The sequence below is a fragment of the Populus alba genome, chromosome 8, assembly GCF_005239225.2.
Source record: "Populus alba chromosome 8, ASM523922v2, whole genome shotgun sequence".
NCBI classification, from domain to species: Eukaryota; Viridiplantae; Streptophyta; class Magnoliopsida; order Malpighiales; family Salicaceae; genus Populus; species Populus alba.
The window spans coordinates 6987884-7003990 of NC_133291.1; the positions used below are offsets into that span (position 1 = coordinate 6987884).

The 16107-nt window shown below is 36.4% G+C and overlaps 3 protein-coding genes and 1 non-coding gene across 5 annotated transcripts; 3 read left to right on the plus strand and 1 right to left on the minus strand.

Annotated features, from left to right (window-relative positions):
* Positions 1 to 520: 520 nt before the first annotated feature.
* Positions 521 to 7257, plus strand: LOC118062478 (dihydrolipoyl dehydrogenase 2, chloroplastic). 2 transcript variants are annotated; one of them, XM_035076244.2, is made up of 15 exons: positions 521 to 1056; positions 1559 to 1705; positions 1809 to 1943; positions 2097 to 2217; positions 2612 to 2736; positions 3446 to 3571; positions 3684 to 3764; positions 4714 to 4776; positions 4875 to 4949; positions 5042 to 5120; positions 5210 to 5310; positions 5554 to 5667; positions 6027 to 6140; positions 6364 to 6435; positions 6861 to 7257. In XM_035076244.2, the coding sequence occupies exons 1-15, from the start codon at positions 724 to 726 to the stop codon at positions 6945 to 6947; spliced, it is 1773 nt and encodes a 590-aa protein (XP_034932135.1). In that variant the 5' UTR covers positions 521 to 723; the 3' UTR covers positions 6948 to 7257. The 2 variants fall into 2 exon arrangements, with proteins under 2 accessions (XP_034932135.1, XP_034932137.1); XM_035076246.2 differs by having other exon boundaries at positions 524 to 1056; positions 6920 to 7257.
* Positions 7258 to 8887: 1630 nt separating this feature from the next.
* LOC118062479 (large ribosomal subunit protein eL29z) lies at positions 8888 to 9590 on the minus strand. Its single transcript, XM_035076248.2, has 3 exons — positions 9452 to 9590; positions 9249 to 9352; positions 8888 to 9166 (listed from the first exon to the last, which is right to left on the minus strand). The coding sequence occupies exons 2-3, from the start codon at positions 9348 to 9350 to the stop codon at positions 9083 to 9085; spliced, it is 186 nt and encodes a 61-aa protein (XP_034932139.1). The 5' UTR covers positions 9351 to 9352; positions 9452 to 9590; the 3' UTR covers positions 8888 to 9082.
* A 1707-nt stretch (positions 9591 to 11297) lies between these two features.
* On the plus strand, positions 11298 to 13672 carry LOC118062480 (small COPII coat GTPase SAR1A). Its single transcript, XM_035076249.2, has 3 exons — positions 11298 to 11613; positions 11716 to 11847; positions 13049 to 13672. Exons 1-3 carry the CDS (start codon positions 11485 to 11487, stop codon positions 13367 to 13369), a joined length of 582 nt encoding a protein of 193 aa, XP_034932140.1. The 5' UTR covers positions 11298 to 11484; the 3' UTR covers positions 13370 to 13672.
* LOC118062560 (small nucleolar RNA snoR83) lies at positions 12540 to 12659 on the plus strand. Its single transcript, XR_004689789.1, has one exon. It is a non-coding gene; the product is annotated as a small nucleolar RNA snoR83 (small nucleolar RNA).
* Positions 13673 to 16107: the final 2435 nt, after the last annotated feature.

Consider the following 16107-nt stretch of genomic DNA (forward strand, 5'->3'; position numbering starts at 1 on the left):
GCCGTTATATCAAAATAATCACCGAGCCCAACACATTTTCATTCCATGCAGCACATGGAACTCGGCAGGTTATTTGATGCAGCTCACTTGCCATTTCACCATTTTATTTTTTTAATAATATAAAACGTTTTCCAGGTCATTCTTTAAAAGGAGAGTAGGTATTTGTTAGGATTGTATTTTCTTCGGGTCATATTATCACTGATATATAAAATTCCAAAGACCTGTGCCAGTGTTTTAATCAAGATCAAATCAAGGGCCGTAAGGAAAGGGTAAACTACAGACCCTCCATCCATTGGATAAGTTCTTACTGGGTCCCTTTTCCTGGATCAGTCCAATCTTACCCTCGATCTATAAAAAAACATGCCAGTGTCTCCATAGCACTGGTACAGAAAAAAGAACAAGGATCTATATGTACATAAACAAACAGTTTAAGGACCTACTCCATAGTTTGTGAATAGAGAAACAAATCAGTTCAACAAATGCAAAATGGTACGCGCCATGCTACATGCGTACAGGTACGACAACAAAAATAAAGGAAGACAGCAAAAGTAGTTCATCAGCCGCACTTTGATCTCTCCGCCCCTTTCAACGGGATTCTCAAGTCCTCCCCTTCTCCCTCGAAAAACTCTAAACAAAAAAATAAAATCATCCTGCTATATTATATCACCACTTCCCCTCTCCCTCAGACCTCTCCTCTACCTCGAAAAACTCTCACATTTCAAAATGCAATCCTCGCTCACTCTTTCGCTCTCTCACTCCGCGACAGCCTCAACCATTCCCAAATCAAACTACACACCTAATCACGCTCTCCGTTTTCCTCCTTCTAAGCTTATAAATCTCCGTTTCTGCGGTCTTAGAAGAGAAGCCTTTTTAGGTTCCTCCTCTCTCTCTCGCTCCCAATCTCTCCAAAATGAAACTCTCTCTAAGAAAATCAACAATGCAATCTCAGCTTCTTTATCTGGAAATGGAAGCGCACCAAAATCTTTTGATTATGATTTGATCATCATTGGTGCTGGTGTTGGGGGCCATGGTGCCGCACTTCACGCTGTTGAGAAGGTAGTGAACTTTTAAACTGTTCTTTTCCTACTTAAATTAAGTATAGAAGCTTTGGTTAATTATTTAATTTAGATAAAGCTTAGATTAATTGATTTTAGGTGTATAGTTTGTTTTTTAATCACATTGATTTCCAGCTTTGTATTTACTTTTAGTGTCTAGTTGTGTATAGAAGCTAGATTATCCATGCTTTAGTGCAACTTTTTTTTTTACTTTGTAATTTTATTTGAATGTTCGCGATTCTCACTTTTTTTTTTTAAATTTTATTTGAACTGTAGTGATTTTGAGCTTTCAGTTTTGTTGAATTAGTGTTGGTTAAGTTTACAAGCTTAACTTAACTATGCCTTTGATAATTGTACAAGCTTGGATTGATCATGCTGAAGAATACGACACACACACACACATATTAATTCTTTATAGTTTTGTTTTATTGTTATTTATATGCTACTAGTTGCTATTTGAATTGTGTAGAAGGGTGTGGATTTTGACAACTCAATAATTACAGGGTTTGAAAACTGCTATCATTGAAGGCGATGTGGTGGGGGGGACATGTGTGAACAGAGGATGTGTTCCTTCAAAAGCACTTTTAGCTGTAAGTGGGCGGATGCGTGAACTACAGAGCGAGCATCACATGAAAGCTTTGGGTTTGCAGGTAATAGAGTTTTTCATTTTAATTTTTTTGCGTGTCTATGTGGATCAACATGGGAAAACAATGTTATGACATGGTGCTGTTCATTTCTGGAATCTGTGAATAGGTTGCAGCTGCTGGATATGATAGACAAGGAGTGGCAGATCATGCTAATAATCTTGCTATGAAAATTCGTAATAATTTAACGAACTCAATGAAGGCCTTGGGTGTGGATATATTGACTGGTTTTGGCTCGATTTTGGTGAGTTAACATTCTGTCATACAGGAGTGCTAGCACCATAAACAAAGTTTATTTTCTTAGTTTACAGAATACTACTTTTTTTAGTCATGTTCTATATTGATATCATTTGGGACTTTTACTAATTCCAATGCTTTTTATTATCGATTTGTTCAGGGTCCACAAACAGTGCGATATGGGAAACTTGATGATTCTCCAGGCAACACAGTGACTGCTAAAGATATAATCGTTGCTACTGGATCTGTCCCTTTTGTGCCCAAAGGCATCGAAGTTGATGGTAAATAATCTCTCTTTTTTCATTATCACACAATGATCAAACATTCTTCTTAAAAGTTTGATCCAAAGCAGTTTAAATACCAGGGGTTTGTCTTATCATATAAGATGCGAAACCTCTTGAAAGATAATGATGATCCTCTTGTTCAATACTCTTTTTCACATCGATTAAAGGAAGAAGACGCAAAATGTTTGGCAAACTTATGTATAGAAGAGCAATTAGCTTGGTAAGAATTATTTATGAACAGCCTGGCAGGTATTGTGATTTGCAGAAAGCATGTTTGTTAGCCTCATCTTCCCTGAGAATATAGGAGCCTAGCATGCATTTTTTGGATAAAGTGCCATCTATGCTGATAATATGACAAGGAATATTCTAATTTCTGTGTAATGACCTTCAGGGAAGACTGTAATTACAAGTGACCATGCACTCAAACTGGAGTCTGTTCCTGATTGGATCGCAATTGTAGGAAGTGGTTATATTGGTCTGGAATTCAGTGACGTGTATACTGCGCTTGGAAGTGAGGTATTGCTGTTTTTCTTCTACTTGTTTTTTCTGAGATCCGTTTAGAAAATGCTGTTGACGAGCATTCTTCTGGGAAAAATCAGCATGATAAGCAACACTAAATTTTTTTCTTTTTTTTCCCTCCCTCCTTTCATTGTTGTTTAATAATTGCTGCTTACCTCTTCCCTTTCTCATTTCAAGATTTTATTATACACTTGACTTTGCTACTGATTGGAACCCAGCTTTGCATGGGAAGAACCTTCCCAACTTCTTCAGTGCTTATATGCAAGCTCAATATGATCCGAGCTTTCCAATCTAAATAATTGTATATATTACTGGCTGATAAGCTATCTCAGTTCCACCATCGCAGATTCTTGGTAGATGATTTAGTTTGCAGTTTAGATTCTCATGTACTTAAATTTTGTTAAACGATACATGTATGAGATGTTTGTTCTGTAGATGGTTGCATCAGTGTCATGCCTAATGCTTCAGTGTGTGGAACTTGAATTCAAGAATAGTTTGCAGTTTAGATTCTCATGTATTTAAATTTGATTTGATTTTTTGTTTTTTGTATAAAGAAGTGGGTAGTGCCAACTAGTAACTTGTATTTATTGATCAATTTAACTAGGTGGCACCGTTATCGTTCAGATTATTTATCTCAGCATCAAATTTTGATGGTCTGAACTTCTTTTTGCTGATAGTTGATGTCATTGAGTGGGTTTTTTTGCAGGTCACCTTTATTGAAGCCCTCGATCAGCTAATGCCTGGATTTGATCCTGAGATTGGAAAGTTGGCACAAAGGGTCCTAATTAATCCACGCAAAATTGACTATCAGACCGGAGTATTTGCAACCAAGGTTATCATAATTTCATATATGTATAGCTGTTTGTTCCTTTCAGAGACCGCCACAATTTCTTTTCTTCATTCATTCCTAGCATCACTTTCATCTTATTTTGTGTTATTAATAGATCACTCCAGCTGAAAATGGGAAACCAGTCTCCATTGAGCTTATTGATGCCAAGACCAAGGAACCCAAAGAAACTCTGGAGGTAATGTAAATTGTTTCAATTAACAGTTTGTTTGGAAAAACAATTGTGATAGGAGGGGAGGGGAAGGAAAGGGGAGGGCTTGGAAAAAATTTACCTTCTATTGTTTGGACAAATAAGAAGGGGAACGGAAGAGATAAATTTTCTTTGTTTGATGGAAAGGACATAAAAGATAATGAATTTTAAATGTAAGGAGGAAGTGAAAAATAAGGTTGACCAAGTTTATTTATTAAAAATTGGATTTTCCAAAAAGGAAGAATGTTAAAATAGTAAGTTTAATATCAAGAAATCATATAGCTACTTCCTTCCCCTCCATTACTCAAAACTGGGTGTGATACTTTGGAGGGGAATGTCCCCCCTTCCCCTCCATTGAAAATTCTCTCCCCAAATAAGGTGAAGATGCCATTAATCTTCATTACCCTCCCCTCCCTTCTCTTTCCCTCCATTCACTTCTTTCCCAAACAAACTGTAAATGAAGTCTGGATGTTGGATGCTAGCATCTATCCTTATTTTGTTCTGCCGAGCAAAGTGGATTGCTAAAAAATCTATCACTTCTATATGCTCTTTGAGGAGAAAAGACCTCCACGTCAAAATTGTAGAACTCTTCGGGTATTTTTTTTTTGTTTTTTAACTTCAGTCATATGCCTCCATGAAATACTTGAGCTACATCATGAACTTATTGAATGAGTTTTAGTCAATGAGCATCGTTTTGTATTGCCATATATCTGTTGAACATAAGGTGGCTAATTTACAGATGGAACTCTGTTATGTTTAAGCCTGAACTGTGATTTGATGTAAAATTTGGCCTTCATGTCAATAATTTTCTGTCACCTCCTGCAGCTCAGGCACCATCACTTGCATGGGCTCCCCTAATTTAAACATTAATCTTCAGTATGATTTAAAATTCCATCCCACGGCATCCATCGTAACTCTGATCTTGCGTTCACTATAGGTAGATGCAGCATTAATTGCAACTGGAAGAGCTCCTTTCACAAAAGGTCTTGGCTTGGACAATGTACGTATCCTTTGATGTTAATGTTGCTTTTATTAAATAGATTTGTCACCAGGAAGAAGTAATGAATTTAATTATCTCTCTCTCTCTCTTTCCCACAGGTCCAGGTAGCATTGAAGAATGGTTTTGTTCCTGTTGATGAGCGTATGCAAGTGCTTAATTTTGAGGGGAATCCGGTTGGTTCAAATTATTTTCTCATGAACACAGTTTAATGTATGGCTGTTGCAAATAATTACTAACATCTTTTTTAATAATTTCAACTCTTTAGGTTCCTCACTTGTATTGCATTGGTGATGCTAATGGTAAAATGATGCTTGCTCATGCAGCCAGTGCACAAGGAATTTCAGGTTAGTTGCAAGTGGATCAGTTTTTTGTCACCTCAAATCTGATGCTTCCTTTTACAGTGTTTCATCTTTTGCTCGAATTCTTGACATAGTGGTTGAACAAATCACTGGAAGGGATCACGTGCTGAATCATCTAAGCATTCCGGCAGCTTGTTTCACTCATCCTGAAATCAGTATGGTTGGATTGACAGAGGTAAATTTTAAAATCTTGCAGGTGCATTTAGTTCTATAAATATGCTATTATGCTCTAGTTACTTAATGATTTATGATAAAGTTAGCTGAAGTCTACTTCTATACAAACAAATTCCATTCCTTACATCCTTTTTTTCTGTTTCTTTCCTTTCTGGTTGCAAACAAAATTTCTTATTTTGTGTTACCTTTCTTATTTTGTGTTACCTTTACAAATGAAATTTTGACTGAATACTATAATTTTCAGCCTCAGGCAAGGGAGAAAGCTGAAAAGGAGGGTTTTGAAGTAAGTGTCACCAAGACAAGTTTCAAAGCCAACACAAAGGCCTTGGCAGAAAATGAAGGAGAAGGGATAGCGAAGGTTAGATTTCATAACTGTTCTCCTTCCTCAATGCGCTGTGCAAACATAATTTGAATGATCAATCTTGATGCCATCCCCTCTCAGTGTATAGCTAGGGATTCTTTCCAAAGCTACTCTGGTTGTACCCAAACTATTGACTAGTTTGTTATGCCTGTTGGATCTAATACAATCTCTTGCATAGGTGATGAGCATCATGCAAATTGGAGCCTGCTGATTTTCTGAATCCAATAAATTTGCCTTTATACATCATTTTTGTATTTTTCTCATGTTTACATGCAAGCCTTTCAGTTCTATTTGACTCTGTTGATTAATCTTCTCTCACTAACTTCCATGGTTGGTACTCCTTTACTTTCTTGCAGTTGATATACAGACCTGACAACGGAGAGATACTTGGAGTGCATATTTTTGGGTTGCACGCTGCAGATCTCATCCATGAAGCATCCAATGCAATAGCTTTGGGCACTCGTATTCAGGTATGCAGCTGCATCTTTATTTATGGTGTGAAATGTCCTTTAGAATGAACTACTTAATGAGATGTTGGAAGTTTATTACCAGGCTGCAACTAATAACTCACGTCTCTATTCTGTTGGTCTTGAAAATGCTTCTTCAGATCTCAGTTTTGTACATGCGTGCACTCTAACAAGTGTAAGCTTATAACATCTGGGAACTAATTATAATTACGTTTGCACAATGCAGGACATAAAATTTGCAGTCCATGCACACCCTACTCTATCCGAAGTTCTCGATGAACTTTTCAAATCAGCAAAGGTGAGCTTCTGAATGAACACATACTTTTAACATCTTGCATGCCATAAAAGAAAAGGTACCCACCTACACACGCGCACAGAACACGGGCATGATTATCTCATTTGTTTTTGAGTTTTTTGTGCTATATGGTAAAACAATTCCAGAAGAACAAATCACATGCGCCTTCATGATTGCAAAGTTGAGATAACATCCGGGGTTATGCTCTTATTTCATATGAACTAATCTTTGAACTTCAAATGTACTGAAGAGACATTGCGTGTGTACTGACAAATAGGTGGTGGATAGATGTCCCGTGAGAAAAAGTCTCCACCACAATTTCTTTGCAATTTATTGCGTGTTGTTAGCATATTAACTTTTTCAGCAAACAGCTGTCTAATCCTGATACATGTTCACCCACGATTGGTGGTTGCATGTTATTTGTTAAGCTGAGGAGAGCACCATCCACCTTCAACCAAGTGACGGATGTTCTTAATTTATGGGGCAGGTTAAAGCTCATGTTCCAGGCCCAGTAAGTGAACCAGTTGCTGTTTGAGCATGCAGGCAAAATTTCGAAGAAAATTTGCTTGTATTGGGAGGAATGAAGGAGCATGCATACCCAGGCTAGAGATAAATCCACGTCTTTAGTACACTGCCACAAGAGATCACCTGTTACAGCCTGAAATCTTTCAGAAGTTGCGCTGTTGTTTTATTCTCTTAGGTTCATATATTTTTTCCATTCTGAAAATAGTTTTGATTCTAATCAATTGAACAGAGACTATAATCTACTCCATTGAAACTCTCAGCTTGCAAGAATCTACTCCTTGTGGTTTTGTTGTTTTTTCACTTTACCCTTGCTTTCTGCACATGGCAGCCAGATTACAAGATCTCAGAACGATATTATGAACTTGCTGTTACCAGGGAACGGCACCATCAAGTATTTAAATAGCAGACTTTTTTTCCGGGTTCTTCCATCTATGTGCAGAATGAGAGAACCCCACAGCACTGCCATACCTGCACATTCAACTCGCCTTCCCCTAACAAACCAACCATCAGGTTCGGGCAGTGGCTTGCTTAGATCAACGGCTTGCTTAGATCAACGGCAAACACACCACGATATATGTATGTATTGACACGTGTAACATTACTCTTTAGAAAGTTCAGTCGATGCCCTAACCTAGTTACTACTGCTAGATCATCGCTGTATGTCACACAACTGTATCAGACATGCCCGGAAACAACTCCCTCAACCCACATATAAGTGAGATCCACAACAAAATCATTCATGAAAACCAAGCTTCATGCGAGCACAGCTGTAGTTGCTCAATCCCTCTGATTTGGTGCTAGAATCAGCTGCTGCTTATTTCTATTCACGACAGCTCGAATATTTCTAGCCGTCGGCATCTCCAACCTCCCCCTGCCTTTGAGCCAAGAGGCCACACCATTTCCGCTAATCTAAAGAAACCGAGGAGCGGGTGACTTATTTTTCCTGGGTTGCAAACCGGCGCATTATTATTATCAAACGTAAGATCTATTAACCAATATTCATGGCATAAATACGAGGTCTTTGAGAAATCATAGGCATTGCACGCTCAAGGCAATTGCGTCACAAGTTCTATCCTGAACATACCAGGATAAAAGCGTCTGAATAAAAAAATGCTCGTTTTCAAGTTTATATCATCTTATAGTCTACAGCATTGCTATATCTGCTATAATAAAAAAGAAAAAAGCAAACAAAAGTGAAAGAAACATAATGCACAATTTCTTTTTTACCCCTCTTAATAAGAATGAAGAAATGCAGTAGTTTTATGAAAAAATCACAGTTCAGGCAAAACTCGGAAATTTTTTTATCATTGATGATATGTAGTCAGAGACATTAACGTGAAACCACAATTTAAGTTCACTATCAAATGCCACTACCATAGTTAATTTCGGTGAGCTTACTGACCATTCACATAAAGCAACAGCCATAAGGCTAATATGTGACTGGCTAATTGGCCACCATCATGACAGACAACAGGTTCACCTAAAAGACAGTGAAGATCTCTATGACACGACAGGCAAAAACCATCATCAAACTACCACTTGATCCAGAATAAATAATTTCCAAACTAAAGACGCTGCTGACAACTGACATCAAAGGTGAAGCATCTCACTGTAATAAACCAAACTCCTAAAAGCCAGAAACTGCATTGCTCTTGAATAGGAAAACCATACTGGTAAGCTGGTAACTACTGAATAGGAGAACCATACTACCAGCTAGTCTACAAGAATTGTTATCAAGTAAATTTAACGATGCACTGCTGTGTGCAAGTGCCAACAGCTTTGCCGTCGCTTGACCAATAAAACATGCAACTTGGCAACACAATAACACAGCTCACATCAATGTAAATAAATTGATCTATCACCTAAATCTAAAAAAGGGGTAAAAAATCTTACTACTCCGTACCAAATAAGCAGTAAAAAAGCGAGGATGTTGAAACAAGAACATACTCATCGAATAACAATCCAAAGCTTTAAGAATCTTAAACAAACATCAGTAGCAAAGATCCAAGATCGAAATTTCTGGTTTGATAGAACAGCCAACTACTGGAAAATAAAACCCAGAACAAGTAACATGGAGATACTACACTATAAAGGTATAGTAGTGCCCATTTAGAGAGCAATGTTTCTACTCTTCCTCGGTGGCCGAGTCACCACACTTCTTGTTATGCTTCCTTGCATATCTCTGGTTCCTCAAAAACTTAGGGTCCATCTACACAAACAAGAGACCCATTTCAAGAACAATACTACAGAGTGAGAAAAAAACGTACAGAATCACAAGAAAGGAAAAGTACCCCTTTCGTGGAGGTGTGGCGATGCCTCTTGGGTTTCTTGATGCCATTCTTGTGAGCTTTGTGGGACTGGTTGTGCGCTGTGTGATTCTTTGACTTGGCCATCTCTGCAACTCGAAAACGAAACAGTCAATGATCACACAGAGACAACTTGATCTGCTTTTATAACAAGAAGAGGGTGGTGATGGTGAAATGAAAGGGCAGACCTGATAGCGAAGAGTGGATGCGGGTGAGATGATAAGTGGCAAGGCCAAACCCTAATTCTCTGGTGACTTTATACAAATCGATGGTCACAAAAAAACTGCCCTTAGACGGCCCTGCTTACGGGCCTTTGTTGTTGTAAAACTCAAATGCAGGGTTTTCAGTGGGCTTCGAGCACTTGGCCCATGCAGCTTCTTACGGACGACACAAACGCCTCATTTGATGTTTGGTTTTGTCTCTGCCGCAACTTTTACAAGTTTATTTATTTATGCTGTTGTTTTGTTTTTACAAATATATATGTGTGTGTGTAAGCATTAGTAATTTCTTACATTGTTATAACTCAAAATTTATTGTTCATTCAAATAAAACACTTACTCCATTTCACAACAATTTCTTAGAGGAAACATGGTAATATGAGTTAGAATGGAAAAATTAGAAATTATAGTTTTTTATTCAAATAAAACACTTACTCCATTTCACAACAGTAATAATTATTTCTAACCAGTATATTTAAACTCTTATTTAAATTTAAATAAAACAACAAGAGTCTCACTACCTTAAGTTAAAATAATATTTAACCCGAAAAAAAAATTGAGTGACTTTTTTTAATTGAAATCTAAACTTTAAATTATCTATTTCAACTCCTGCTGATTTCGTTGTTTGGGAAAAAAAATTGATTTTGTTTAATGTATTTGAATTCAATTATTTTCGCAGTATATCATCAATAAAAAAATAACATTTATATTATAATTCAAAGTCGATAGATATTCCCCGTAGGCAACATGCCAGATACATTAGACTAAAAGTAGTTAATAATTCAATATTAATTTACGTGTTTCGGAAATCAAACATCATGGTAGCTGTGTTTTACAGTTGCTGAAGCCGTGAAAATTTTATTGTGTTTTATTAAAAAAAAACCAATTAGCATTTAATATTATTTAATGACACTATATAAATTAGATAAAAATCACTTGATAACGTAATATTTATAGAATTTGATCGCAATCCTAATTTTGTTCTTGGTGATATTTTACTTAATGTTTTTGTGCGATTAAAAAACCAAAAAAAACTGTAATCCTTGTCGATGTATTTCACACCTGATGGAATTGTAGATAGTTTAATGGAACAATAAAAAATATTTTATATAAAGTATTATTTATTTCATGATTTAATAACAATAATTAAATCTACAATATTTAAATTAAAAACCATCAATAAATATATATATACACCTCTACTTGAAAGCATTCTTAATAAAAGATATCAAATCACTTTTTATTCAATTTAAATTTTAATCATAGTTTTAACTAAATATATATAAATATCAAACCATCTCAACTAAAAATATTTTATAATTTTTATAAAATATTTTTTTTTTAAAATCACAACTATAAAAATTACCATAATACCAATCTTTTATTGCAGCAACGAAGGTCTAATTGGCACTCCAAGCAAAGCGAAAAAGGAATAAAGACATCAAGGAAACACTCTTCAGCTACAAATCAACAAACAAATAGAACTTTAGATACCAATCATGCACCTTTGCTGGCATTTAAGGTTTTATCATCTTTGAGACCAATCTAGATTATATTTTATTTCCAGTGAAAGGGCCATTGCGAGAAGCTAACCCGTTCACAATCCGACCCGACGAGGTTAGAACTCGTCATTTCATTACCTCACCTAACCCTTGGGTCGAGCCAAGCCAAGGGTAGCCAGCCAGCCGTGGTGAGTGTAACGCCGAGCGAGGAAGCCAATAGGCTGATAGAAAAATAGAAAACGACAAAGGAATTGACAGAGAGGGAGGGGGGGTTGAAAACTTTGAATACATAAATAATTTTTCATCTTCGTTGTCATAACTAAGTCTCAGTTATTGTTTTTTCAACACCCCCTTCATTCTGGTCCCTAGCCATAGATATCCAACCATTTATTTATTTATTAGATCTCTCTCCCCAGTACACACGTTATTATTATTATTTATTACTGGTCCTCTTTGGCTCACAAAAAATCTGAAGAACCCATCAAGAATCAAGAAAGAAAGATGTTTCTCTTAGATTGGTTTTATGGGGTTCTTGCATCTCTTGGTTTATGGCAAAAGGAAGCCAAGATTCTTTTCTTGGGTCTTGATAATGCTGGCAAGACAACCCTTCTTCACATGTTAAAAGACGAGGTTTTGGTTTCTTTCTTTCTAGATATTAAGTATGCATCTCTATTTATTGGTATATGATTGTTCTGGTTTGGTTTATTGAACATGGGATCTGTTGTTTTATAGAGATTGGTACAGCATCAACCCACCCAGCATCCAACATCAGAGGAATTGAGTATTGGAAAAATCAAGTTCAAGGCTTTTGATCTGGGAGGTCACCAAATTGCCCGTCGTGTTTGGAAGGATTACTACGCCAAGGTTAACTTTTGTTCCTCTAGATTCGATGTTATTGTTCTTGCCTTGATTTGTTTATGATTATGTGTTTTCTTGATTTTTCTTGTTTAATCGCATTCTGGGCCTTCGATTTTTTGAATTTTTTTATATCTAAGACGTAAGAATAAAGTTCGTGTTTGTCAAATGGATGGAGAAAAATGGTGATTGTTGATTGGAGGGTACTTCGAATTTGTTACTTTTGCATGTTGTTCATTTCATGCTGTTGATGACATGTACCTGTCGAATGACACAACTACTTCGGTTTTAAAATGGTGTGATTTAGGGTGCTTTGACTGTAATCTCTCGATTTTCTTGCCAGAAAGATGTGATTAGAATTGCCGTTTTGCTTCCTCTAATTGTGCGATGCGTTGTTATGTCACATGAATCTGGAATGAGGCAACTGTATTTTCTAGTTGCAGTCATTTCCAGTCCTGCATGTCATTGGTTTGTGATAGATCTGGTTGTGAGCTGAACTGTTGAAATTGCTAACGTGTTTGGTCGTTTTCTTGTTAGCTGTGATGACATCTATGTATGCTTTGCCTTGCAGAGTTACATATTAAAACCATCTGCGCACCTTTTGGCAAACTGGTTTTTGTAACTTTGTTTTCAGCTGGTTGACTTCTCTAGGTGAAAAGATATCTGATTTCCCTTCTCACTTGTCTTGCTGTGCCTTCATAATCCCAGCTAAACTTTGCTTGTGTTTATCTGATTCATGGGAGGCCAGCATTAATAGTTGAAGCTTCGCTGATAGCACCTTTTTGTTTTTAGGTGTTCCAATAGTAGCTTTCCAAAAACTTATTCTGGCCTTTATGGTAGTGCTTTATGAAGTTGACCTAGGAGAGTCTTTCACTTAGAAGTTATAACTGAATAATGAACATGGTGTTGAGCTCATTGGTTGGAAATGGTATGGATTAACTATGTTTTAATTCAATTCAAGTCCCAAGTTATTTCCTGCACCCAATGATTCTGCTGTTCTCATGCGAGGTATCAGTTGGTACTGATTCCAGCAATCATGCTGTATTCATTTTTTCTCCAAGTGGCTAAATTTCCAGTACAAGTAGATATTCTCTGTTCTGTCTCAATTATTGTGAAGAATCAATGCTTCTTTCAAGGACAATGTTTGGAACGTCTAAATAATATGAGATCTTGGAGTATAAACCATAGTTTTTTTTTCCCTCCATAACAGGTGGATGCGGTGGTATACCTAGTGGATGCCAATGACAAGGAGAGGTTTGCTGAGTCAAAGAAGGAACTGGATGCCCTCCTTTCAGATGAATCCTTGGCGACTGTTCCATTTCTGATCTTAGGCAACAAGATTGACATTCCCTATGCAGCTTCAGAAGATGAGCTTCGTTATCATCTTGGGCTCAACAATTTCACTACTGGCAAGGGGAAGGTGAATCTTGTGGACTCCAATGTCCGTCCTCTCGAGGTTTTCATGTGCAGTATTGTCCGCAAGATGGGATATGGTGATGGCTTCAAGTGGATGTCTCAATACATCAAGTAGAATCGGGAGTAACACATGGCCTTGTACTCATTTGGAGTTTTTCCATCATTTTTTGCACCATCTTACTACAAGTACATCGAATATGGAATTTTGTTGTCTGTAGTTGTTTTATTTGTCGAAGGATTAACAGCTGTAGTAACATTTGATTGATAACTCAGCCATTGTGAAATCGAAGCTTATCGAACAATATTGCACCCATCTTTGTGACAGGTTGTTACTTTCTGTGGATCAATGGGGTAATTGTCATTGTTGAATCCTCACAATTGTCCGTCTTGGAATGAGCAGTCCGGGCTTCTTCTTTTTGCTTGTTTTGGGTTATCCTTTCATGTTCCGTCTATGCTCTCACATGTCTTGTTAAAACATAGATTGATTTGTGCAGAAACTCTGTTCCCCATATAGACACAATGTGTTCTCATTTAGAACTTTCATAGCAGAGTTTCTCAGTGCTTCATTCAATGCATTGTATAGCATTCGAGTGCACAACTTTACCGAGCCAACTCACCGACACCGGAATGAGGGATCCGTTTGTAGGCCTGCCACTTGTCACCGGATGGCACCAAGATGCGACTGTAGACTCGTAGTACTTTTATTCCTGACACGAGCTCATCGGCTGGCTCGAGCTTTGATCTAGGAAACAGAATAAAAGAAAGGGAAAGGAAACTGATGGTTGGGAGTGCATTCGCTAGATTTTTCTTCGATCTGCAGCCAGGCCACCAGGCACCAACCACGACCTTGTAACTTAGTTGGGGAAAGAAAGGAGTTGTTGCTGTCATTCCATTGAATCAACTTCCTAGTCGCCCGCCCGCCCACCATGAGGGGTTAATTTTATACAACAAACGAGATGATGTAGCTGGTGAAGATTTTTGACCGAGTCGTTGTTAGGCGGATTCAAAATAAGTTAAAGACAGAGACTTGTATAGCCATAACTCAAATTCAACGATTTTTTTTTTTAAACAGTAAATAGTAAATTCATGGCAGGAATCATGATGCAAAATTTTCTTCGAGAGTTGTTATTTAAAAAAAAAATATTAAAATAATTTTATTAGATTTTTTTCACATCATTACCACATTAAAATGATAAAAAAATAATTTAATATTTCTTAAGACAAATATACTTTTAAAAAATACATAAAAATAAAAATTACTTATGCTCTCCACAAGCGGGCAATATGACTTGTAATGTTATTAAAATTCAAAACTTTCATGCTGCATTTTATTTACTTTTGTTATAAAGAAATCTAAATCAATGATTTCAAGGTCAAAATGAATCAATGGTCTGAATCTTATAAACATCGTGTGTCATGCTATCCCTAACCTGAAGGGAGTCAAGTCTGTTGTCTAAAATTAATTATATTGAATAATATTTATAATTTTATAGATTGAAAATACTACTGCAGCTAATTATAAATTATTTTGTTAAGCTGAATTGACAGCTAAAGTTGATCAATTCCGATGCAAATTTGGAATTTTGTTTGCTGAATGGGATTTGAATTTTCTTCAATTTCTATATATTGTCAACTACACTGTAACTGGATGGTACCCGATTTTAACCTGATTTTACTCATTTTCGAGTTTTATGTACGATTTAGCACGTAAAGCCTATATTAACTCGTAAAAACGTATGATTTTACGAGTTGAATCGTGATTTTAAGAACCTTGATCCCAACCTCCTGTAAGGAGAGCACATGAATCCCTTTTTCTTGTGGTTTTCTTTTCCTTCGCTAGCTCATTAGCTAATTACAGGCCGCAGCTTGGGCTAAAATTCTTTGGAATATAAAAAAAATAATATCTTGTTGAATTTTTTTATATAATTATTAAATTCATTGTAAAATTTCAAACTTAAAAAATCTTGATTTGACTTTTTATTTAATTTAAATTTTAAATTAAATTATATAAAAATTACCATGTATAGTTTTGTCAATTGAGTCGATCTAAAAAAAAAGTCATATTTATTCTAATCAACTCATTAAACTTGTGACTTGTATTGTGTAATTTATTGGGATAAATTACTTTTGTTATTTTATTATATAATAAAAAATAATAATACTGATACAATATCGAATCAATATGATTAAATTTAAAACCAGCATTAAATAATGAAATTGAAAAATATCAACAAGACATGGAAGAACCAGCGCCCGGTGTTAACCAAGCAAGCTACGGAAAAATGGTGTTTTACAAGGGATTAAAATAAGAAATTAATCCGGTTCACTGTTTATATGGACAGTTAAACCAGCCAAGGCCAATTATTAGTTGTTTTGTTAATGTGAATATTTCATTTAACTATGAAAGAATAAAAGAAAAGGGAAATATCATTTGACTTTTTCCTTCTGATTATGGGTTGTGGATACTTGGATTTTCAGTTTTAACAGGCCTGGACGTATAGAACCTCTGCTACGGACAACTAGTCACCTCCCAGGGGAGGTGATAATGATGATAAAATTCGATGGATGTTGCTTGTGGTCTTTTAATTCTAGAGCAACAATAAAATCTTTTGGCTTAGCGAATGCTGATTTTATGTTTAGTACGTAGTCAGAGTGGTTCGAAGGGGAGAGGGAGGTCTATGAAAGAGTATACGAGCCGTTGTTGAAGTCGGAATCTAGTCATCTTCAGGGGAGGTGACCATCTGACGCTGACGGAAAAGTTCGATCTTTCCGTTGCGATTGATTTTTGGTCAAGCAAGGGCAAAACAGATCCTATTATATCTAACACCAAGACGATAGATTTTACTGGTAATC

What these genes read in the sequence shown, in the direction of transcription:
- LOC118062478 (XM_035076244.2), top strand. Translation starts at nt 724, where the DNA reads ATGCAATCCTCGCTCACTCTTTCGCTCTCTCACTCCGCGACAGCCTCA. An exon ending in CAAAGGCATCGAAGTTGATG is followed by an intron (nt 2,218 to 2,611) that starts GTAAATAATCTC and finishes AATGACCTTCAG; the next exon opens with GGAAGACTGTAATTACAAGT. An exon ending in CAGTGCACAAGGAATTTCAG is followed by an intron (nt 5,121 to 5,209) that starts GTTAGTTGCAAG and finishes TTCTTGACATAG; the next exon opens with TGGTTGAACAAATCACTGGA.
- LOC118062479 (XM_035076248.2), bottom strand. Translation starts at nt 9,350, where the DNA reads ATGGCCAAGTCAAAGAATCACACAGCGCACAACCAGTCCCACAAAGCT. An exon ending in GCCACACCTCCACGAAAGGG is followed by an intron (nt 9,167 to 9,248) that starts GTACTTTTCCTT and finishes TTGTTTGTGTAG; the next exon opens with ATGGACCCTAAGTTTTTGAG.
- LOC118062480 (XM_035076249.2), top strand. Translation starts at nt 11,485, where the DNA reads ATGTTTCTCTTAGATTGGTTTTATGGGGTTCTTGCATCTCTTGGTTTA. An exon ending in TTCACATGTTAAAAGACGAG is followed by an intron (nt 11,614 to 11,715) that starts GTTTTGGTTTCT and finishes GTTGTTTTATAG; the next exon opens with AGATTGGTACAGCATCAACC. An exon ending in GGAAGGATTACTACGCCAAG is followed by an intron (nt 11,848 to 13,048) that starts GTTAACTTTTGT and finishes CCTCCATAACAG; the next exon opens with GTGGATGCGGTGGTATACCT.